Source organism: Vulpes lagopus, chromosome 8 (assembly GCF_018345385.1).
Source record: "Vulpes lagopus strain Blue_001 chromosome 8, ASM1834538v1, whole genome shotgun sequence".
NCBI classification, from domain to species: Eukaryota; Metazoa; Chordata; class Mammalia; order Carnivora; family Canidae; genus Vulpes; species Vulpes lagopus.
Window position 1 is genome coordinate 32,685,982 of NC_054831.1, and position 23,840 is coordinate 32,709,821.

General features: G+C 39.9%; 2 protein-coding genes across 2 annotated transcripts in view; one reads left to right on the plus strand and one right to left on the minus strand.

Annotated features, from left to right (window-relative positions):
* Positions 1 to 5,892, minus strand: part of CENPJ (centromere protein J) — a 61,983-nt gene extending 56,091 nt beyond the window's left edge. The window contains exon 1 of the mRNA XM_041765440.1: positions 5,789 to 5,892. The gene's annotated coding sequence lies outside the window, so the exon portion shown is untranslated. The remainder of the gene's footprint in view (positions 1 to 5,788) is intronic.
* Positions 5,893 to 6,044: 152 nt separating this feature from the next.
* The window catches only part of PARP4 (poly(ADP-ribose) polymerase family member 4), a 106,272-nt gene continuing 88,476 nt past the window's right edge, over positions 6,045 to 23,840 (plus strand). Inside the window, exons 1-9 of the mRNA XM_041765436.1 lie at positions 6,045 to 6,284; positions 12,320 to 12,452; positions 14,655 to 14,856; positions 16,306 to 16,372; positions 17,715 to 17,787; positions 18,936 to 19,049; positions 19,522 to 19,668; positions 20,419 to 20,556; positions 21,644 to 21,817. Coding sequence (XP_041621370.1) covers positions 12,321 to 12,452; positions 14,655 to 14,856; positions 16,306 to 16,372; positions 17,715 to 17,787; positions 18,936 to 19,049; positions 19,522 to 19,668; positions 20,419 to 20,556; positions 21,644 to 21,817 — 1,047 coding nt within the window. The 5' untranslated portion in view covers positions 6,045 to 6,284; position 12,320. The remainder of the gene's footprint in view (positions 6,285 to 12,319; positions 12,453 to 14,654; positions 14,857 to 16,305; positions 16,373 to 17,714; positions 17,788 to 18,935; positions 19,050 to 19,521; positions 19,669 to 20,418; positions 20,557 to 21,643; positions 21,818 to 23,840) is intronic.

Sequence of the window (23,840 nt, forward strand, 5' to 3'; positions counted from 1 at the left end):
TATTTATAAATGTTCTTTAAAAAAAGATTTTTTTTTAAAGAGGGAGAAGGAGAGAGAGAATACTTCTTGCTGAGTGAGGAGGCCAATGCAGGGCTTGATCGCAGGACCTTGAGATCATGACCTGAGCCAAAATCAAGAATTATACACTTAACCAACTAGGCCACCTAGGTGCCCCTATTTATAAATGTTCTATCTTCTTGATGTATTGACTCTTATTAATAGATAATGTCCTTCTTTGTCTCTTGTAACAATTTTTGACTGAAAATTTACTTGTCTTAGTGTAGCTTTCCCTGCCATCTTTAGGTTACCATTTGCATGTTACTCATTTTTTTCTTTTTCAACCTATTTACGTCTTTGAATCTAAAATGAATTTCTTGCAGACAACATATAGATGGATCATGGGGTTTTTTTTTTCTTTTAATGCATTCTGCCAACCTTTTCGTTTATTTGGATACTTGAAGCAGTTACTGCTAATGATGAGCTTCTGCCATTTTGCTGTTATGTCTTCTTTTTTGGTTCCTCGGTTTCTCCATTATTGTTTTCTTTTGTGTTTAATTGATTTTTTTAATATACCATTTTGATTTCCTTCCCATTACCTTTTATGAATATTTTTATTTTTATTTTTTTGTGATTACCTTTAGGATTACAATTAGCATCTTAAGCTTAAGACAACCTGGGATCCCTGGGTGGCGCAGCGGTTTGGCGCCTGCCTTTGGCCCAGGGCGCGATCCTGGAGACCCGGGATCGAATCCCACGTCGGGCTCCCGGTGCATGGAGCCTGCTTCTCCCTCCGCCTGTGTCTCTGCCTCTCTCTCTCTCTCTCTCTGTGACTATCATAAATAAATAAAAATTAAAAAAAAAAAGCTTAAGACAACCTGGTTTGATTAAAACCAACTTGGAGGGCACCTGGGTGGCTCAGTGGTTAGCATCTGCCTTTGGCTCAGGTCATGATCCCAGGGTCCTGGGGCTGAGTCCTGCATCAGGCTCCCCACAGGGAGCCTGCTTTTCCCTCTGCCTGTGTTTCTGCCTCTCTCTCTCTCTGTCTCTCATGAATAAGTAAATAAAATCTTAAAGAAGAACCCAACTTAGATTCAAAAGTATACAGAAACTATGCTGCTATATATCTCCAGCCCTCCCTCTTTTCTATGTATTATTGTCACAAATTACATCTTTATACATTGTGAGGTCATTAACATAGCTTTATAATATTATATGTGTTGTCTATTTTATTTCATTTAGGAAAAAAGAGGAGTTACAAACCAAAAATATAATTCTATTGGCCTGTATATTTACCTATGTCGTTACCTTTACCAGTTGTTCTTTATTTGGCTTCACTTTACTGTCTACTGTTATTTCAAAGTAAAAGACTCCCTTTCGCATTTCCAGTAGAACAGACCGACTAGTAATGAACTCCTTCAGTTTTCATTTATCTAGAAATATCTTTACTTCTTCATTTTTTTTTGGACAATATTTTGATGGGTGTAGAAATCTCAGTTGACAGTTTTTTTTTTCTTTCAGCTCTTCAAATATGTTATCCTTCTGGCCTCCAGGGTTTTGTTTTGTTTTGTTTTTAAAGATTTATTTATTTATTTATGATAGACACAGAGAGAGAGAGAGAGGCACAGACACAGGAGGAGGGAGAAGCAGGCTCCATGCCGGGAGCCCGACACGGGACCCGATCCCGGGACTCCAGGATCGTGCCCTGGGCCAAAGGCAGGCGCTAAACCGCTGAGCCACCCAGGGATCCCAGGGTTTTGATTTAGGAACAAGTTAGGAGCAGAGGGGCTAGGCAGGGAAAGATGAGGGAAAGGCCCAGAGTTAGGCTCCTACCCATCCCAAGAAAACAGAGATAAGATCATAAAAACAACAACAAAAAATAAACCTGGCTTCCTAGCTCCACAATGTTAGGGATTATCCCCTTTTAATGGCTACTAAGTAATCACAGAAATCCCAGGTGTAAAGAAATGTTATGGATGAGATATTAATCTCAAAGAAGGGAACACCTTGTTTGGGCTCATATTTGCAAAAACATCTAGTTTGTTATTATGATAGTTTTAAGTCCACCATGTTTATTCTAAATATCCACCCTGATACTGACAAGAAATTTACCAAGTTCCCTGGTCAGTTTCCTTTAAAAGACAGACCATAAAAGCCCTTAGTGGCAACCTTGTTAGGACCTCTCTCCTTTTTGAGAGCTTTCTCTGTATCTCTGCTTTAACTTTTATCACTTTGCTCACTCTGCTGTCTGCGAGATTCATTGTTTGACCCCGTGAGACAAGAACCAAGCTCTCCAGTATCAGTTACTGCTGAGAAATTGGCTATTGATCTCCTTGATAATTGCTTGTATGGGACAAATTATTCCTGTCTCTTTTAGCAACTTCATTATAATGTGTCTTGGTGTGGCGCTCTTTTGAGTTTTCCTATTTGGAGCTTCATCGATGTGCTGCTTCCTAATCTTACCAAACTTGGGGAGCTTCTGACCATTATTTCCTCAAATCTCTGCCCCCTTATTCCTCTCATCTCTTCCTTATCTCCCCTTATACATATGTTGGTATTCTTGATGACATCCCACAACTCTCTGAGGCTCTGTTCATTTTTCTTCATTCTTTTTTCCTTCTGTTCCTCAGATTTGATCATCTCAATGGCCCTATCTCTAAGTGTTCTCATTCTTTCTTCTGCCTCCTCAAATCTTTCTGGGCTGAACACATCTAGTGAATTTTTTATTTCGGGTATTATACTTTTTAACTTCCAAAATTTCTATTTGTTTTTTAAAATCATTTTTGTCTCTTTATTGATATTTTCTGTTTGTTGAGACACTGTTATACTGGTTTCCTTTCATTCTTTGTCCATATTTCCCTTTAACTCTTTCAGCATATTTAAGATAGTCCATTTAATGCATTTGTATAATAAATCCTATGTTCATGCTTTCTCATGCGTAGTTTCCATTAATTTATTTTTTCCTTTGAATGGGCCTTTATTTTCATGTTCCATGGCATGCCTCATAACTTTGTTATGAGTATCATAACATTTTAAGTATCATAATGTGGCAACTCTGGAAGAAATGTGAATCTTTCTCCTCCCCATGATTTCCTGTTGCTTGTGATGGGTTGCTTGCTGTTGGCTAGTGACTTTTAAAAACTATTTTTGTAAAGATTGTATTCTTTATCACCTGTGATCAGCTAGTGGTTTGAGAGTTCATTCAATGCCTGAGTTAAAAAAGAAAGAAAGAAAAAGGAGGAAAGAAAGAAAGAAAAAGAAGAGAAAGAAAGAAAGAAAGAAAGAAAGAAAGAAAGAAAGAAAGAAAGAAAGAAAGAAAGAAGAGAAGAAAAGAGAAAAGAAAAAAGTTAAAAGGAGCTAGTGGTTTGAGAGTTTCTTCAATGCCTGAGTTAAAAAAGAAAGAAAAAGGAGGAAAGAAAGAAAGAAAGAAAGAAAGAAAGAAAGAAAGAAGAAAGGAGAAGAGAAGAGAAGAAAAGAGAAAAGTTAAAAGGGGCACCTAAGTGGCTCAGTTAAGCATCTGACTTTGACTCAGGTTGGAATCTCAGGGCCCAGGTGGAGCCTGCATCCAGCTCAGTGCTCAGCAGGGAGTCTGAGTCTCCCTTTCCATCTTTTTTCTGCCTTTCCTCCTGCTTGTGCATGTGCTCTCTCTTTCATTCTCTAAATAAAATATTTTTAAAAATTTAGAAAAATTAAAAAACATGCTTCCGATCTTTGCAGATTGGCTCTGTATTGGGTCATTCCTTCTATGATTAGGCAGACTATAACTGTCTCCAGTTCCTGCTTGTGTGAGCCTTGATAAAGTTTCAACTTTTAGTGTTTGTGGGCACTGCTCCTGGGCTCCCAAGGAGGCCACACTTTATTTTTCACCAAGGTGAGAATGACTTAGGCAAACTTCACAGCAGGGGCTCTAATTCTGCCCCAGCACACATTGTGCATCTGTTTTATTAGCAAATAATCTAAAAGAAATATTTCAAGTTAAAAAGTAAAAATCCCCCTAAGTTCTGTTCCCATACCACCAAAGCTTGCAAGCTTGCACATACCAAAAGCAAGGTAAAGTCTGTAGTCTTCTGGAATGTCTTTCCCCATTATGATTTATAATTCTTATTATAACAACAACAAAACAATAACAAAAAAATATATATATATATAGTTATATATATATATATGACCTTGTATTAAACATTCTTTCCCCAGAGCACTCTTCTTTGTGAAGATTGTGTATCTGGAGCAGCTGTCCTCACTTGGATTCAGATAAAACTCTTTCTTTTTTTTTTTTTAAGAAATTCTAAAAGATTTGTTCACTTTGCATTTGATGTGGGACCATCAAGTGCAACAGTAAAGAAAGAATTCTTGAGATGTCTTATGGTACAAAATGGTGTTTTTTATTTAAAGTCTGGGGACAGAACCCATGAGTAGAAAGAGGTTCATTTGATTGTAAGGAGTGATTGATTATAGCAGGTTTTCACTTTTGGAGGTGAAGGTAACTTTAGAGCTCCAGGAAATTAAATCTAGAGGTTCCTGGAGATCTATTATTAAGATTTTCTTGTAAATCATTAAGACAGAAATGATAGTGAAGTTTCATGTCCTGCAAGACTGTGATCTTCATCAGTTGACCATTTGTTTTTCTCCTCCCTTTGTTCTTAGGCAGTAACCAATGCCTGAGGAATGTTAAATATATCCCATTTTAAGGGTAGATTATGGGGTGTCACCTTCTGTTTTTCCCTCAGCTTGCCTTTTGCTCTCTCATCAGCTTCAACAGCCTGAAGATCAGCCAGAGGTATAATCTTATGGCATTCTCAAGTCTTTTCTGAGCAGAAGTCCTGGACATGTGTGCAGCTTTCTAGATGCCCCAGGATACACAGGAGCTTTTCAAAGCCCTTATTCCTCCAAAAAATCTCACTTCTGGCTTTTCTTCTGCTTTTCTTCCTAGGGCTGCAGCCTGTCTGTTCTTTGCCCCAACTGTGTTTTGGGTTTTGCTGCCCCAGGCAGGAGTTTGTTCATTTGCCTTTCAGTGTTTCTGAGGTTCACCACTAAGTAGATGTTTTTCTGCTTTGAGAGAGTTTGAGGGTAAACAAAGGTAAGCCCTTGTATCGGTCCTTCACTGAACTCCCACACAGGTAATTCCTTAAACCAGAACCAGATTATCCAAACTGGGAATGAGGGCTGGTAAAGGGAATGGAGCTAAAATAAGTGAAAACATGGGAACATCTGCCACCTTGTTGCAGCCTGGTTACACATTTGCTTGCTTGCTGTAAACCTCTCTGTCTTCTGAGTTGGATAAGGTGGTTTCTGACAGGTTTTGCCTGGTTTTTGAAAATGTTTTTGGTAAGGGATGGACCCTGGGGCTCCTGACTACTTTTTGCTGATATCACCTAAGCTGATCCTGACAGCGCCCTGTAAAGTCACGATGAAATAGGGGCTCCAGTAAAGTACCTTGTGCACAATCCCCTAAGTATAAACAGTAGAGTCAAAATTCAAAACCATACTGTCTCTACATTGTTTCTAAACTCATTTAATTTAGATTCACTCAATGAATCTCGGCCCACCAGTCTGGAATGGCAGATCAGTATTTATAACTACTTGAAAACACTGCCACAAGCTTCAGACACAGGAAGTCCTAAACTACACTCGTGTTATCTTGACCCTCTTGCTTCTCCAATCTCAAACTCTCCAGAAGTTTGCTTCTCTATTGCTCCCCGGATTTACTCTCATTTCTCAGTTAAATGCAGCACCATCCACGCCTTTTTCCCAAACTCCAACTTTGGAGTTAACCTCATTGGCCAAATCTTACCTGAAAGATGAAACTATAAAAATCCTGAACTTTCCGGGCGCCTGCGTGCCTCATGTCATGACCTCAGGGTCCCGGATTGAGCGTCCTCACCCCCGACCCCCGTGAACTCCAGGCTCAGCCGTCGGCTGAAGGGTTCTCGCCCTCTGCCCTCCCCCTTCGCCTAGAAGCACTCGGTCTAGAGGCCGGGACGCTGGGGCGCAGGGCGCTGGACTCTAGGCGCCGGGCGGGGCGGGGCGGGGGCGCGGCCTCGGCCTGGGGCGGCAGTCACGGCGGGCTTCCCGCAGCGCTCTCGCTGGCTGGGCTGACCGGGTCAGCGCCGGGAGCCCGGAGCCCGGAGCAGTCGGTACCCGGAAGCAGTGGGTGCCGGTGGCGGGGAGCCCCGAGCAGTCGGAGCCCGGAGCAGTCGGTACCCGGAAGCAGTCGGTGCCGGTGGCGGCGAGCCCGGAGCCCGGAGCAGTAGACGCGAGGACGGTCCGGAGCCGGGAGCCCCTGGCAGGTGAGGGGCGCCGCTGGGAGGACGAGCACTCTCGGCGCAGCGGGTCCGGGCAGGCGGTCGTGGGAGGGGAGGGGCGGCCGCGCGGACTCCCTACCGGAGCGGCGGGGTCAGCTCCGCGGTGCGGTCCTCGTCGTCACCGCGCTGGTGGCCGTGGGACCGCTGCCCGCGCCCGGGGCGTGGTGCTCGGGTGCAGGCCGCCGGCCCTGGGGACAGGACCTGGGCGGGGCCGCCGAAGAGAGCCGGTGCTTAACGCTGGTCCCCGGACGCGGCCTGGGCTCGGGGAGAAGGAGCAGATTGCAATAAAACTCTGTTCTTCGCTCCGGAAGACAGCCTGTTTGATTCAAGTTAGCTATTCCTGAAGTTTGGTTTGGAAAATGAAACTTTTCCAAGAAATAACAGTATTTTTGGTGAATAATCAGGGAACGTAATCGGAACTCGTAATTAGAAACACCACGATACAAACAGTTACTGTGCATGTTGAGGACCAATGTTGAAACCTTGCAGATCCGCTAAATGCTTCCTGCAGGGAATGCCCGGTGACTCAGCTGGAGGACTGAACTGCCTTAGAAAAAGGCGCTGCTGAAGGTTCAGCCTTTTGGTTCTGGATTGCAAATTAACAATAAACATAAAAAATATTTAAAGTGTAGTGTTAGGATAAAGAAGAAAGTCACTCTCCATTATGAGTATGTGTTGTGGATTTTTTTGTTACACTGGAGTTGATCATTTATTCAGTAAACATGTATTAGATTCTGTCTGTGTGCTTAGAGCTGTAACATTCAGTGGCAGTAGAAGCAGTACCAAAGTAGGTGGTCTTTGCTTTTTAGGGGTTTATAAGTCCCAAGAGGGAGGTGCAGTATTGATGCCATGCCTTTTGGGTCCAAATATGCAAATAATGGCAGAAATAGAAAGCTTTTCTATAATACTAGGCTTTAAGTGATGCATGAAAGAGTAAGCAAACATTTACTGAATGCCTGCTTGTACCAAAAGAGATCTAGATTCTAGAGATATATAGATAAGCAAGGCACAGCCCCCCACATAGGATTGACCCTCCTGGAGAAACAGGTAATGTTAAGAGTGGAGAACAGCCAGTGGTTACAGACAGGGGTGTGATGAAAGTTGCCAGGCTCTGGGACTGTTCGGAGGGCCAGAGCAGGGCCAAGAATCAGAGGGAAAAGGGTTCCAGGAGGACTTTCTGGATGGGGAGATCCTGAGGCTTTCAGAGAGGAGGAGATGCCAGTTGTGAAGAGAGGAAACTGCAAGGGAGTAAGGCCCTTGCTCCCAATTACAGCAGTCGTTTCTGGATAGAGGAGCTAGAATTTGTGAGGAGGAGCTCAGGGAGCTTCGCAGGAGCTGGGGATGTGTGTTCTTGTCTGGTGTTCATAACACAGCCTGATGGATGGAAGACTCTCAGAAATCTTGCATGTGCACAACAAGCTCTGGTGACAACATGAATGAACACTGACTGTTTAGGAAAAGCTTGGAAAGGAGGGAGAGATGGTGGCACATGTCTGTCAAGAAAGCTGCTAGCCAAGAGGGGCCACACATTCAAGAGAGACTCCATATACCATCTGTAGGAAGACGGAAGTCAAGGCCTGACTTCAGATTTCACAGATTTTGGGAGTGTTAGTTTCACTACCTCCTTTGTGGCCTCAGCTGCTAAGAATGGGCCTGATATTTGTTTAAAATGTTTGTTTATACTTCGGTTTCACAACGATGCCACTGAACTGTACACTTAAATGGTTAAAATGGTAATTTTATGTTAGGACATTTTACCACCTAATAAAGGAAAAAAAAATTTATACTATTTGATTCAGTAATTCCACTTCTGGCCATCTATATTCTAAGGAAACAGTGATAGAGATTTGGCCAAAAATATATGTAGAAAACATTTTCCTCAAAGTACATTTATCAGATTGAACAGTTCTCAGTAACCAAATATCTGATGACTTGGGGAAGAGTTAAATTACACATAGGCACTACGAATATTTTTAAAGAATATTTAGTGATATTGGGCAAATTCTCATTAAAAGTTAGACAAAAGAAACTGGCTATAAAATTCAATAATATTCACACGTAACTTATATTTCTATTAAAATAATTTATAAAATATATTGAAACAGGAAAGAATAATGTCAAAGATATTGAAAGAAATATCAAAATCAACAGTGGAGTTATTTCTCAATGGAAGGATCATAACTGCTTCTTAAAAACAACTTTATTAAGATATAATTTACATACCATTAAATTCACCCATTTTAGTTGTATGATTCAAGAGATTTTCATTGAACTTACCAAGTTGTACATCATCACCATAATCTAGTTTAAAACATTTCCAGTGTTGTAGGTGCTCTTTATTTTTCTTCATACTGGTTAACCTACTTTGGGGAAGAAGTTATTTTTAGAAAGACAAGGTCATGGTACTTTCCTAGGAAATTTAAGCAAAGCTGAAAAGTAATACAATTTAAGGTAAAACTGAAAAGCAATATAATATAACAAGAATAAAAATTATTTGAACTCTGACTCAGTATTGTTTAGGATGTCAGGGCTGTTTTATAAGACAATCATTGGAGGTGCAAAGATTTACATATGAGGGTATACACCATAGCTTTCCCCCCCTTTTTTTAAAAAAGATTTATTTATTTATTTGGGGAGGGGGAGCACAGAGGGAGAGAAACAATCTCCAGCAGGCTCCCCACTGAGCTAATCTTGGAGACCAAGGTGATAACCAAAGTCAAAATCAAGAGATGGACACTTAATCAATTGAGCCACCCAGATGCCCCCATAGCTTTGTTTTTGATACCAAAATTTAGAAGTAACTTAATTGCCCAACAATAGAAATAGTTCATTTATGATATGTATCTAAGATAACCTCTATTAAAGAATGTTTGATGATTTAATGCTAAAGACAAAATCCTGACATAAAATGCAAGATAGGTATTGTGAATACAGTATGATTTCAGGTTTGATAATAATATAGTTTATTATAGTACATACACATAGAAAAAAAGCCTGGAAAAAAGGCAAAAAAAGTTGTCAATGTGGCCTCTAGCTTTTGAGATTATTTTGCTATTATTATGCAGTTGTGAATCTTCCAAATTTTCTAAGATAAGCATGAATAATTTTCCTATTAGGAAACTTTTTTTTTAAAAAGACCAGGTTAGGGCAGCCCCGGTGGCCCAGCAGTTGAGCGCCGCCTTCAGCCCAGGGCCTGATCCTGGAGACCCGGGATCGAGTCCCACGTCGGGCTCCCTACATGGAGCCTGCTTCTCCCTCTGCCTGTGTCTCTGCCTCTCTCTCTCTCTCTCTCTGTGTGACTCTCATGAATAAATAAATTAAATCTAAAAAAATAAAAAATAAAGAGAAGAACAGGACAGATCTGGAAAGGTGGATCTGAGCATCATGTCCACTTCAGTCTTCCTTGCCCAACATAGGCAGGGTACATTGTGTAGAGACTGTCCTGAACATTGTTAAAGATTCTTCAGAGTTTTAGTGTTTCATTTGTTTTTAACTGTCAGAGATTAAAAACAAGATAAATTAATCTAAATAACATAGTGTGATAACTTTCATGGTATTCAACATCATATTTCCCATTTATAAACCCTGATAAGTATGAATCCATTTAAATGTAAAAGACAACACCTAGGAAATTAGTAAATATTAATATTAATGCCATGGAAAGGCAGAGTTAGATCAAGGGACTTCAGTTTAACCAGTCATCATAAGAAAAAAAAACCAGAAACCCCTAATTTGTTCATTTGCTGGACAGATTCTTCTAGGTCCTGGGTAGGATATACAAGTGTGAGGTGGGGACAGGGAATAGGGCCCCAGGGAGAAGGAACAGCATGTGTGAAGGCTGTGAGGACCCACCTTGAAGTTTTCGCCAACCTGGAGAAAAAGCCAGTGTGTCCAGGGCAAAGTGAGAGAGAAGTGCTCTCTCCACCTATGGAGAGAGGCCAGGCCTTGAACCATAGTAAGAAATTTGAATTTCATTTGAAATGTAATTAAAAAAAAAAAAAAGTTTACCCAAGCTACAGTGTAGAGGAGATTAGAGGCAGAGAGGAGCAGAAGTGGGGGAGGGAGTCTGGTCTCTGCTGATGGGGGCAGGGCCAGGGTGACAGAGGAGCTCAGGAAAGTAGATTGATTGCACCTATGCGCAGGGGTTGTGAGGAGATGCTGATGGCCAACCAGGGTAAGCAAGGGTAGCACCCAGTGGCTTGAGCAGCCAGCAGCACCCAGCAACCACTTGTCAAGAGGAGAACAGAGGGAGGCCTAGATTGGAGACTTGGCAAATCTGGGGTGCCTGAGGTATACACTTTGGAAAAGCAGTGGGCATTTTGTCCTAAGTTAGGAGTGGTCCTCACATAGAGGAGGCCTTCATTTAGGGTCACGAGGAATGGGCAGTGTTACTCTTGCAAGGAAACTGGAGCGGGGACCCCAGCCTGAGAGAAGCAGGCATTCCAGGGGCAGGTGGAACTGAAGGAGGAAGGCGGAAACCCTGGGGGCAGTTGGAAGGCTGGGCCCTGTAGGCACCTGCCAGCTGCCTGCCTTTCTGGCTCAGACCAGGAGCCGCTTTCCAGGACATATCAGCTGCTTTGGGGAAACCCGTCAGAGATTACTTCAGTTTTAAGAATTTGACAAATAGCTACTGTGAATTAAATCCAGTATCTCCCCATTTATTAGTTTATTGTTAAATGCCTTTACATTTCTTTTAATTCAAAATAGGCTTATTTTTCTTAGAAGCAATTATTTTCTATATGTGGGAAAGTATGACAGTAAAAGATATTAAATTAACATACAAATGTTTCTATTTAAACATAAATTGTATATTTTTATTACTAATTGATCAATTTTTTCTCCAGAATGGCTTAATAGAAACCCACATAACTCATGGATCTCTCTGATTTTATGGAATTATATATAAAAATTTGTGGGTTTTCTATCACATAATATATTTTTTAAGATTTATCTATTTATTCATGGGAGACACAGAGAGAGGCAGAGACCTAGGCAGAGGGAGAAGCAGGCTCCCTTTGGGGAGCCCGATGTGGGATTCAATCCCAGGACTCTGGGATCACAACCTGAGCCGAAGGCAGATGCTCAACTGCTGAGCCACCCAGGCGTCGCTCTATCACATAATATTAATTTTTAATTTAGAAATAAATGCTTCTATGTTCTTAAACCACATAACTGATCTGTAACTGAAATCTGTACATTTTCATTAAGATGTATAGTATGAGCCTGTACCAATATATTCTGGGGTGCCATAGTATCAGCCATAAAGCTAGAAATGATTCTAAAACCAACATACTTATTGTAAGTTTGACCATTGTTCAATTTTTGTAGTTAAAAATTATTGTAGTATGTCTTTTTAAAATAATGCCCAGCTTCCCACAGTTTGCATGTAGAACAATTCTAAATTTACTGTCAGTAATATTCATTGAAAAGAGAATCCTGTGTTTTATTTTTTTTCCATAGACTCACTAGAGCTTTATTATAATGTGGCCTACTTATTTATTATTTAAATTCAATTTCATTAACATCTACTGTATTATTAGTTTCTGGGATATAATTTAGTAATTCATCAGTTACATCTAATGCTTATATCATGTCCCCTCCTTAATGTCCATCACCCTGTTACCCCATCCCCCTACCTACCACCCCTCCAGCAACCCTCAGTTTGTTCCCTGGGGTTGAGTCTCTTACGATTGAGGTGCCTCAATCAGTTAAGCACCCAATTCTTTGTTATGATTCAGTTCATGATCTCGGGGTCCTGGGATTGAGCCCTGCACCATTCTCTGTGCTTATTTAATTTTTCCTTTCCTTCCCCTGTGTTCATCTGTTTTGTTTCTTAAATTCCTCATATAAATGAAATCATTTGGTATTTGTCTTTCTCTGACTGACTTATTACTCTTAGCATAATACCCTCTAGTTGCATCCACATTGTTGCAAATGGCAAGATTTCATTCTTTTTGATGGCTGAGTAATATTCCACTGATAATTCTTTAAAACTATGACTTGAAACTTTTTTTTTCCAGGATGACTGTGGGAATCTTTGCAAATTGTACCTTCTATTTGAAAGTCAAGCACTTACCTCGTCAACTGAAGAAAAAGCTACAAAATGACATTAAGGAGAATGGTGGAAGTTTTTCCTTTTTATTAAATCCTCAGGTATTTGCAAATTTCGTAAGAACTGTATGATAGATACTATACTAGGACAGAGTACCTGGCTGCGTGGGAAGAGCACGCGACTCTTGATCTAAGGGTCTTGATATCAAGCCCCACATTTGGCATAGAGCCTACTTAAAATAAATTTAAAAAAAAAAAAAAGAGGAGAACAAGTCATGGTTAGAAGAGTAAGCAGAAAAAAATTGGCAGCAGAAGAAAGTCACTGAAGGCAGATTAAATTGTGGTATTGCCAACAGGGAAATTGGGCTGGAGAAGGGCAGAGGAGGGAAGACCATACGTCCCACCTTTTCTCCATTCCCTTGAGCTATAGGGAAATCCCACATACCTTGTGAATCTGAGGTTATTAGAGTACAGCTAAAGAGCAAAACAAATAATTTCAGATCAGCCAAATCTGTTCTCAAAGGAGAAGAGTTATGGTGTATAGCATTTGTAAAAAGCAGTCTATCTAATCACTCATCAGTATGTCAAACTCTGAGTGTCACCTGTATGATATGACTCAGCAGACAAAGAAAAACATGCATCATAAACTCATCTTGTACTGCTTGTACAGTTTGTATTGCTTGTTTTTATTTAAAGGCTGAAGGAAGCTACTTTCCTCTCTTGAAAGGAATTGTAGGCCTGACAATTTAAATATGGATTTTGAGAGCTGGATGAAATCTTAAAAAATAAGTAAGGCTAACCTCCTCTTTTTTAACCACTTCATCATAAGAAGTAGAAATTAGGGGATCCCTGGGTGGCGCAGCGGTTTGGCGCCTGCCTTTGGCCCAGGGCGCGATCCTGGAGACCCGGGATCGAATCCCACATCGGGCTCCCGGTGCATGGAGCCTGCTTCTCCCTCTGCCTCTCTCTCTCTCTCTCTCTCTGTGTGACTGTCATAAAAAAAAAAAAAAAAAAAAAAAAAGACCGATGAATCACTGCCTTCTACCTCTGAAACCAATAATACATTATATGTTAATTAATTGAATTAAAATAAAATAGAAAAAAATTTAAAAAAAAAAGAAGTAGAAATTAAAGTCTGAAGTCATTAGATTCTAGGTCTGCCAATGCAGGGCTTGCCCTGTCTGCTGCTCTTCCTTCTGTTGGTGAACCGATGGGGTGGCTCAGCACTGCCTCTCCCTGAACCACAGGCCGGGATCTTGCTGACCGTGTATCTGGTTTGTTCTGTGAAGTATGTTCAACTCCAGCTAGATGCTGGGTGCTCCCTGACATTTAGTAGTTTGCCTGTGATTATCAGAAATGGAATGTCCCTGTTTACCTCCAGTTCAGGCAGAACTATATATTACATCCCCTATATGGCCGTCCTTACTTGTCCATCTCATCATTTCTGTGGATGGATAAATAATTCATGCCTGTTGTACCTTCTCAGTTTACCTTCTGGGTAAAGAATGCCAGCATGGTCTCTCATTTTCAGAAATTCCCACATACTGTGAGTTCAACCTTTTTGAAAGTTATGTTGCCATTGTATATAAACTTCTGAAATGTGCATACCAGGTATTATAACAAAGGAGACAGCTATATATGTATTATTGAGGAGTGAGCTGCAAGATGAATTGTTAAGTGGAAAGGCAGTTTCAGAACAGCATGTTTCATATACTGCCATTTGTGACTAAAAATAGGGCTATGTACTTATATGTTTATTGCCTATGCATAGAATAGCTCTACAGGAATACTCCAGAAACAAGTTACAACAGATGCCTCTGGGGAAATGAACTGAGAACAATGGTAGGAAATAGGTTAATTTATTATTATTATTGTCTTACTTTTTAGATATTCTACAATGTGCATATACTATTTATTCCAAAATAAATTAATAAAATTCAGCTTAACAAATTAAATAGTGATTACCTTTTGAATCTCTCACTCCACTCCTAGGAAAACAAACAAGTGTACAAATATGTGTGCATGAAGATGTTCAGTACAGTGTTGTTTAGAGGAGTGAAAATTTGGAAATAACCTCTAGGGTTGGCTAATCAATTATAGTACATCCATATCCATACTCTTTAAAAACTTGATTTTTTAAACCTTTATGTAACTAAAAATTATATCATTTATAAGAGTTTTAGAAATCTGAGAAATATTACTACAAATTATCTTCAAGACTCTTAAGAGTGAAAATTACAGATGTAAGTAATTTATTTAGATTTTTTTACAAGTACATAATGAATTGATTCTTTTTTTTCTAAGTGCACACATACAATCTTAGACAATGATGCTGTTCTGACCCAGTATCAACTGAAGTGTATCCAAAAGAACCAGATCCATATTATAAACCCAGATTTTATATGGGACTCTATCAAAGAAAAGAGACTCTTGGACATAATGAATTATGATCCTAATAAGGCAGTGGACATCATACCACCTCCTTGTCAAAAGGCATGCAGTTCTGGTAAGTATTTTATATCAAGCACGTAATATATTACAAGTTCAATAGTAAATGTTTCAATTTATCAAAGACAATATAGTCAAAGGGTTGTCCAGACATATGACAAAACTCCTTATCTCAGAAAACAGCCAAATAGTGAAGGACAAAGGCTACTTTAGCAATAGGAATAGATTTCTCAGTATCCAATCTAGTGTGACCAGATTCAAAAAGACTATACAAAAACACTGATAATCTCAGAAAACTTGATGTGTAAATTTTTATTTGGGAGGGAGAAGGAACTTTGTTAAAAAAATTATCACCACAACTTAATGACTGGAAATTTTCTGACTAGCGTTTTGCTAAAAAAGTTCTTTCCAATAGATATCTCTCCATAAGAATATCTCCTTTAAAAAAAAAATAAAATAAAATAAAATAAAAAAAAAAGAATATCTCCTTTATAAACCCAGATTTTTATTTTGCAATCTGGCCAAGAAGCAAGCCTTTGGACATAGGGAAATGCCCTCCTCATGAGACCTAATCAAAAGTCGAGCAGTTCTGGTAAATAATACTTTATAGTAAGCACATGATATAGGTTAGATATCACATTGTACATATAAATTGTATTATTTATAGGAGTTTGAGAAATCTAAATGTTTTACTGTGGTGCAGCATCATTAGACAAATGATTGTCCAAAAAGCTATCCTCAGACTTTCTTACTCACAGAAAATGGTAGCTAAGACAAAATAGGCAGGATAGTGAACTCCTTTTACAGTGTTGTAAAAACATTGAAAATGTTTTTCAACATCCATGATGATACAATCAGATTCAGAATTACTATAAATACATTGACATTCTTTGAAATCTTGACAGCATTATTAAAACTGGAAAGAAAAAAAAAAAAATAAAACTGGAAAGAAATCCTTGTGTAAAAGGAGTTATTCCTATATATCAGAATGCTATAGACAGTGTTAAGATTCCTTTATAAGAAAAATATGAAGCAAAAATTGCTTAGCTTCACAAAGGAACCTGTGAATTTCCCTCTTCTAATCTAGAACATCCTCACTTCCTTCTTTGTCACGTGGCACTGGTAAGCTCATTCGGACCCTGTAGCATACTAGAAATGTATTTCATAGCTATGCTCACCATGATCTTCAGAAGAAAAAAAGATACCATTTGGAATTGTATATCTATCAGTGAGTTTCAAATAAATAAAGATTACATTAGAATTCTCCTTACATGCCTATTAAAATAGAATTATACTATAGTCTTTTATTTTTGATCTACCTTCTTCTTGTCCCACTGTACCATCCTTAGATCACCAATTATTATAGCTAGTTTAAGGACATCTTAAAAAAAAAAGAATAGTATGGTAAATATGATGTGTATTCAAGGATCTTAACAATTCCAGGATTTATTGTCAATAATTTTAATAAATCTTTGAATAGTAAACAAGCATTTTCTTTTTATTCTAGAAGTGACCACAGATGATCCATCCCTGGACAACTCCATGGAGAAGGAAAACATTGTGGAATTCACAGAGTAATCTACTTCTGATCATTAAGACTCAGTTTGCAAAATGTTTTGTAAACCTCGAGCATGGTGTTGTTTTTTTTTTTTTTTTTAAGATTTTATTCATGTATGTATGTATGTATGTATGTGTGTATGTATTTATTTATTTGAGAGAGAGAGAGAGAGAGCGCGCAAGCAGGGTGAGGGGCAGAGGGAGAGGAAGAAGGAGAGTGGACTCCCCAGTAAGTGGGGAGCCTGATGTGGGGCTTGATCCCACGACTCTGAGATCATGACCTGAGCTGACACTCAAACACAGTTTTATTTTTTTAAAAAGATTTTATTTATGCATTAGAGACACAAAGAGAGAGTCAGAGACATAGGCAGAGGGACAGGCAGGCTCCCTATGGGGAGCCCAATGCAGGACTTGATCCCAGGACCCCGGGATCACACCCTGAACCAAAGGCAGATGCTCAACCACTGAGCCACTCAGGTGCTCCTAAACACAGTTTTAAAATGCTATTAGTACATCATGTTTTTTGTAGTATTTTCATCTATCTTGCTTCTCTAATTTTAGACTTTTATTTATTCAAGACTTTACTTTCACTCGCATAGTGATAATGATTTCCAGCTTAGTATTATATAAGACAGGACATAGTTGTTAGATTGATTTTTAAAAAGAAAAGGCACTGGAACTGAGATGTAGGCAGTCTGCTTACCCGGCTGCCTTACTGAGAAGACTTTTGAGTAAAGAAAGTTCCTTACTCTTTACCTAATATGTCAAAAAATGGAAAGAGTGACAGCCTTCTGCAAATGGAGGATGTGAGGCTACAGTTTTATATGGCTTCGTAAAGCATACCCAAAACTGTAGTGTGAATTAAGCATCACATTTACTTTATTTATTATTACTAGTGTTAAAAGAGAGAACAAATACCAAATATAAAAGTATGGATTATGAGAAATCTGACACCTTTATTTTAATGGGAGAGGTGGTTAACTGTAGTCCAGAGAGTCTCTGATGTGAGCCTGTCTGAGTGACAGGGCTCCTAAGAGTCAGAACCCAAGAGAGTGCAGGTCACCTGCCTCTGCTAGGATTGGCGCTCTCTCCAGTGCACTGACCCCCATTTCTGCTTCATGCCACCCCACCTTCCAATACAGACATTCAGTATTTGGCATCAGAGCTCTAGAGCCATACAGAGGACGAATCCAGCTCATTCCACAAGACTTTTTAACCATTTTCAGAATATCTAAGGAGCCATTAGGGACTTAAAATATATTTTGTATGGAATTAGGAGACATACAAAAAAAATTTGTGGAAGTTCTGTTTAATCTAAAAGTCCATTTTGATGTTAAAATTTTATTATACAAATTTCAGGTTTTATAAGAATGTTGAAATTCCTCATTTTCCACAAGACTTTGAAGTTGCAAAATATAACACCTTGGAAAAAGTAAGAGTCTGGTTTGTATTTGAAAAAAAAAAAACCTGAATGTCTCCTGAGTACTTTTCCTGTTTGATAATTTTCTCATTGTTTTGGAAAATTGTGTGTATCCTAAATAAGTATTTCTTAATATATGAGTTGATTTTTAATAATCAAGAAAATTTTATGTTTAATTTTTTAGTTGTTTTAATTAAAGTAATACATGCTCCTAATAAAAATATAAACAGTACAAAATATTAAGATGACTTTAAAAGTAAAGGATCTCCTCTCCTGTTTATTACTGGTTCATATATTTTTTGGAGTAGACTTGACACTAAGTATTTATATCATGTTGAATTTCCATTACTATTCATTAAAAAGAAAAGGAGAAAATTATTTCTCTAATATATAAGTGAAAGCCCTAGCATTTGAAATGATGCCCCATTTACATATTTTAGATATTTTAATAAAATGTAACTTGAGAATAAATTCCCTCTATGATGAAGAAAATATAAAAAGTGGTACAGTTTAAATGTATACAGATTTATCTATAGTAAAAGTAAGTACCAGTAGGAAATATACGGAAACATTAATAGGAATTATATATCTGTAGTATGATGTTAGGTAATTTTTGTTTTTCCTTTATACTTTCTTTTTTTAAAAAAAACATTTTTTTTAATTTATTTATTCAGAGAGAGAGAGAGACTGAGAGGCAGAGACACAGGCAGAGGGAGAAGCGGGCTCCATGCAGGGAGCCCGACGCGGACTCGATCCTGGGTCTCCAGGATCAGACCCCGGGCTGCAGGCGACGCTAAACCGCTGCGCCACTGGGGGTACCCCCTTTATACTTTCTGTATTTTCTAAATTATATCTCCAAATGAACTGGTATTAGTTTTTTTTTTTTTTTTAAGATTTTATTATTTGTCAGAGAGTGAGAGAGCACAAGCAGGGGAGGGGCAGAAGGAGAGGGAGAAGTAGGCTCCCTGCAGAGGGGATCCCAATGTGGGAGCTCAATCCCAGGACCCTGAGACCATGACCTGAGCTGAAGGCAGATGCTTAACCTACTGAGCCAGCCAAGTACCCCTTGTATTAGTTTTTATAATCAACATTTTTAAATGGTGTGTGTGTCGTTTGTTACTTAACGAATGCAGCTTCTGAAGGAATAGCCTATTTTTCAGATTGGGGCCAAGGGAGGTAAGGAGGTGGCCGTGGTAGAACTGCAGAGCTGCCAGGACCCTGAAGACCCTGCCTTTCTCATATCCACACACTTCCTCCTGCCCAATGGCCACAAGGTAATGATCTTTCTTTTTTTTTTTTTTTTAAAGAACCCTCTTGCACTGTTGGTGGGAAGACCTCATTTCTGAGGTTTTTGCTTTTCTTCCCTTCCCCTGATTAATTTTTTTCATTTCCAAAAAGTTTGAAAGCTAGACTTCAAAGCCAGACAAATATGTAAAGTAAGAGTGAGTATGCAGTCTCTGAACCTGTTTGAGTGACTTCAGTGAATCAAATGCATCTCTTCTGCCTGTTGTACTTGCTCAGGCTTTTCTCCTCTTACTTTCAGGTATTAGGCTGTTTAGTGAAGAATTGAAGATTTAAGTCATTCTTTGAAAAAACTAGTTACTAAACTCTTGCTGGCAGAGATCCAATGCTTTATTGACATTCTGTTTCCCCACGGTGTGTAAAGAGGTGATTAGTAAGGATCCACCGGTTAATAAGTTATTGTACCTCGCATCCTAACATTTTGCTCCACACTATAATTCACAGACTAGAAAGTTCTCTGTGCAGAAAACCTCTGCAGATGCAAGTGAATACTATGAAAATTACATTGAAGAGCTGAAGAAACAAGGATTTCTGTTAAGGGAACATTTTACACCTGAAGCAACCCAATTAGCATCCGAAAAACTTCAGGCAGTAAGATTTATTTTTATGGGCTATTTTCTGTGATTGATTGAATATCTTTAATAGAAATGTCTTCTTTTGACAAATAAAAACCTGACGGGAGAAAGTGGGAGTTAAGAACAAGAAAGGTGGGCAGCCCCGGTGGCACAGCGGTTTAGTGCCGCCTGCAGCCCAGGGCATGATCCTGGAGACCCTGGATCAAGTCCCACATCAGGCTCTCTCTGCATGGTGCCTGCTTCTCCCTCTGCCTGTGTCTCTGCCTCTCTCTCTCTGCGTCTCTATGAATAAATAAATAAAATATTTTAAAAAAAAGAACAAGAAAGGTAAACTCACAGAAAGGCAGGGAAGCATGGTGGGGAGTGAGTTCAAGGATGAGCCACAGACCTGTTTGTTTCAGCAACACACCGCCAAGGCTTTCAGATTTCCTTGTAACCTAGGTGCGGAATAGGCATCCTTAATCCTTAATGCCACTTAACCTTTGATGCCACTAGCAGGCCTAAAGCTTACAAAGCAAAGGAAGGGTCAAAAGGAAACATGAAGTGGGAATAAAAGGAAGAGGGGGAAATAGGGAGCGTGTAGGCAGGAAGCAGAGGCGCAGACAGATACCAATCCCTTGGCTGCCTGTGACTCTCTCTGTGACTGCAGTTAATTATTTCTTCTCTTGTCTCTGTTCCTCTTGGTTTTAAATCAACCCACTTAAGAGACTTTTTGTTCCTGGGGTTGTTTGTTTGTTTGTTTGTTTGTTTGTTTGTTTTTTTGCAGTTGCTTTTGGAGGAGGTAATAAATGCAAGCGCTCTGAGCAAAGAAGTGAGCGATTTGGTGGAGATGGTTTGGGCAGAAGCTCTGGGCTGCCTGGGGCGTCTGCTTCTCAAGCCTGTGAACAGGATTAGCCTCAATGATGTGAGTCACAATGTCCCTGCAGCAGCCCCCGCCTTGTGTCCAGCTGCTGTCTGGCTCAGCTGCTGACATGGTACCACATGTGTTGGGGCACCAGTCCAGCCTCTCCTGGGTGCATTCCTGATGGGCTTTTTCTTACCTTGGGAAAAGGGAACACTGAGAGCCCTGAGGGGAAAACAGGCTTCCAGGACAGCTAGATGTTCTTACATATGAAGCATCAGACCCAAGAGCAGCTCCCAGCGCAGTGTCTGGTGCTGGCTCCTTAGGGGGCCTGCCCCTTAGGTCCCCAGGTGTGCAACAGGCCTGAGGGACAAGGTTGCTCTTGGTCCTCATGATCAGATGCTCAGACCCAAGTCTGAGCCACTGCCTTACAATCTCCTAACATGTGACCATTTATGGGAAGGCTGGGATACTTCCAGCCCTGCAGAAAATACTCTTCTTCACTTTGTATGATCGAAAGAGCAAACGAAGGAAAATACTCCCAATGGTACAACTTGTGCAACTGCATTGTTATGGTAAAATAATACAGTGTTCTGTGGAACTAAACTAGTTTATTTCAGGGAGAAAAAGGTTTTCTGGGGCAAAGCCCAAACAGTACTTGTGTAAGTAGAAACATGTTCTGCTGGATTTTGTTCCCAGTTCAATTCTGACATTTTTCTGAATTTCTTGTGTGAACAGCAAGTCTCCTCTGGTTGCATTAGTATTCCGCTCTCTGCAGATATAGACGGAAATATAGATACCATTGTAGACATAGATACAGATGTACAATGTAGGTATAGATCTAGATATACAGTCACAGGTATTGAAGGCTCTGGTTTTTCCCTCTAGTTAAGCTGAGCCCAGTTTTGGAAGGCTTCTCGTGGTGTCATCATCACAACCAAGACACATCTCCTGAAAGTATGGCATCTGTCTTACGGCTGGTGTCAGTAGAAAACTAACTAATAGTTGTGACATATCTTAAAACGGTTTTAGATATTTTTATGCATATGTTCCTTCACTCTCTCCCTGATTGTCAAGATTTGATTTGATTTGATTTTTTTTAAAGATTTATTTATTTATTTAATAAGCGTATATTGTCCTCCATTTAAAGGTGAGCAAGGCAGAGGGAGTTCTACTTCTAGTAAAGACAGCATTGAAAAATGGAGAAACAGAAGAACAATTGCAAAAAATGATGACTGAGTTCTACAGATTAATACCTCACAAAGGCACAACAACTGAGGAAGTAGACCTGAGACTGTTAGCTAAGAAAGAGGACCTCTGCCAGGTAAATCTCTGAAATAAGAATTCAATTTATAATAAATTGTGGAAGGGTCTTTCCAAATGTGATTAATAAGGTAGCACTGAATCCCAAAGTTGGCTCAAAAATAAACGTTGAACCATTTTAGAATGCTTTGGGTCCTCATGGAAGTTATCTGAACCATGTTTCCAAACATGAATGTGTTGGAATAATAGTACAATGGCAGATATGTTTAGAATTGCTACGCTGTAAAATAATTTTCTACATCAGAATGATGCCCACAGGCCAGGTCTGAGGACCCAGAGGTCTCTGAGGTCGTGCAGGACCAGCAGAGAGAGTCCCTGGCTGCTCACAGGATAGAGATCAAATATAAGCCAGCATGAGGTGAAAGCAGAGTTTTTTGTAGGTATATAGAGACTGCAGGTACAGACTGTGTCTGGGAGACTCAGCAAGGAAAGGAAGGAGTCTTATCTTTGCTTAGGGTCTGGGGATTTTATTGAGCATCATGGTCTGGCATCTGTGTCCTCTCAGGTCCCCAGGAACTGGTAGGAACAAAGACAAGGGCCCAGGTGTTATTCCTCGGAGCCAGGGGGTCTTGTGGAGATGTCTAGCTCTGGTGGTCTGGACATTCATATGATAGCTTCATCAGGCCCTTCTCACCTGGCCCTTTCTTAGATGTTGTCTGTTCTTGAGAAATCATTAACTTCTTGTCCCCTCAAAGGAGAACACACACTGATTACATCACAGGCACATGTAAAGTGCAGGTCCTGGCAAGAATAGAAGCAGGAGAAGGAACAAAAGCAGATTTCTATGGAGTCCTTTAGATTCCCTATCTCAAGGAGATGAATTAGGATTCTTTTTACAAAAGAAACAGAAAGCTCTAATTGACTTGAACCATGAGGACACCTGTCACCCTGTATAACAAAAAGCCAGCTGTGGGTGGCTGCTCGTCCAGTCACTCAGAGGTAGAATTATCACAGCCTCTTTCCATCTCTGTGTTTTCTGTAAGCTGAGCTTCCCTTTCAGCCTGGCTCACCTTATGTGACCTTATAGCTGTGGTTGTTCATAGCATCCCAAATGGAGTATTTCTTTTCTTGTCTCTCAGAACAATCTCCCCCCATCCTGCAGACTCTTTGGTCAGTTCTTTGCTCAGAACTGAGTCATATGCACATTCTAAGCCGGTCACTGGCAAGGAGAGTGGAATTACTGACTCCTCAGAAATGAGCCCACTCCCTTGAACTGTAGGGGAAGGAGCAAGGCTCCGTTAGCAAAGAGGAAGGCAGCCACAGTGTCCCCCTCACCTTGGATGAGATCAAGTCACTCCCTGCTCTGAGCTGCCTCATCTGTGCATGAAGGAATTGGGACAAGACCATAAATCTATGACGTAGACTTCAGAAGAGTGTGTGGATATGAAACTTTATATGTTTACGGGAAATTCTAGCTTTCAACAGATTCCTGGAGTAGTCTGTAATCCAAAATAAGTGACAGATCAACAAATGAGATGAACCAGTAAATGAGATGATAAAGGAGACTTCCAAATTTAAAGTTTCATGATTTGCCTACCACCTTTAAGAACTTTAAGAACCTCAGTTTCTGGTTCTGCTACTGAAAAGGTATATATGGTGTCCATCCAAATGCTTTTTCTTTTTTTTTTTTTTTAAGATTATATTTATTTATTCATGAGAGACACAGAGAGAGGGAGAAGCAGGCTCCATGCAAGGAGCCCAAAGTGTGGGACTTGATCCCGGGACTCCAGGATCGCGCCCTGGGCCGAAGGCGGCGCTAAACTGCTGAGCCACCTAGGCTGCCCCATAGTATACCTTTTAAATATAATTTTGACTTTGAATAATGCACATGTGTTACCTATCAAAAATATAAAAGTTAGGGACGCCTGGGTGGCTGAGGACGTCAGGCTCCCTGCATGGAGCCTGCTTCTCCCTCTGCCTGTGTCTCTGCCTCTCTCTGTCTCTCTCTGTGTCTCTCATGAATAAGTGAATAAAATCTTAAAAAAAAAAAAAAGTATACTCTGAGCAATCTCTATTCTAACATG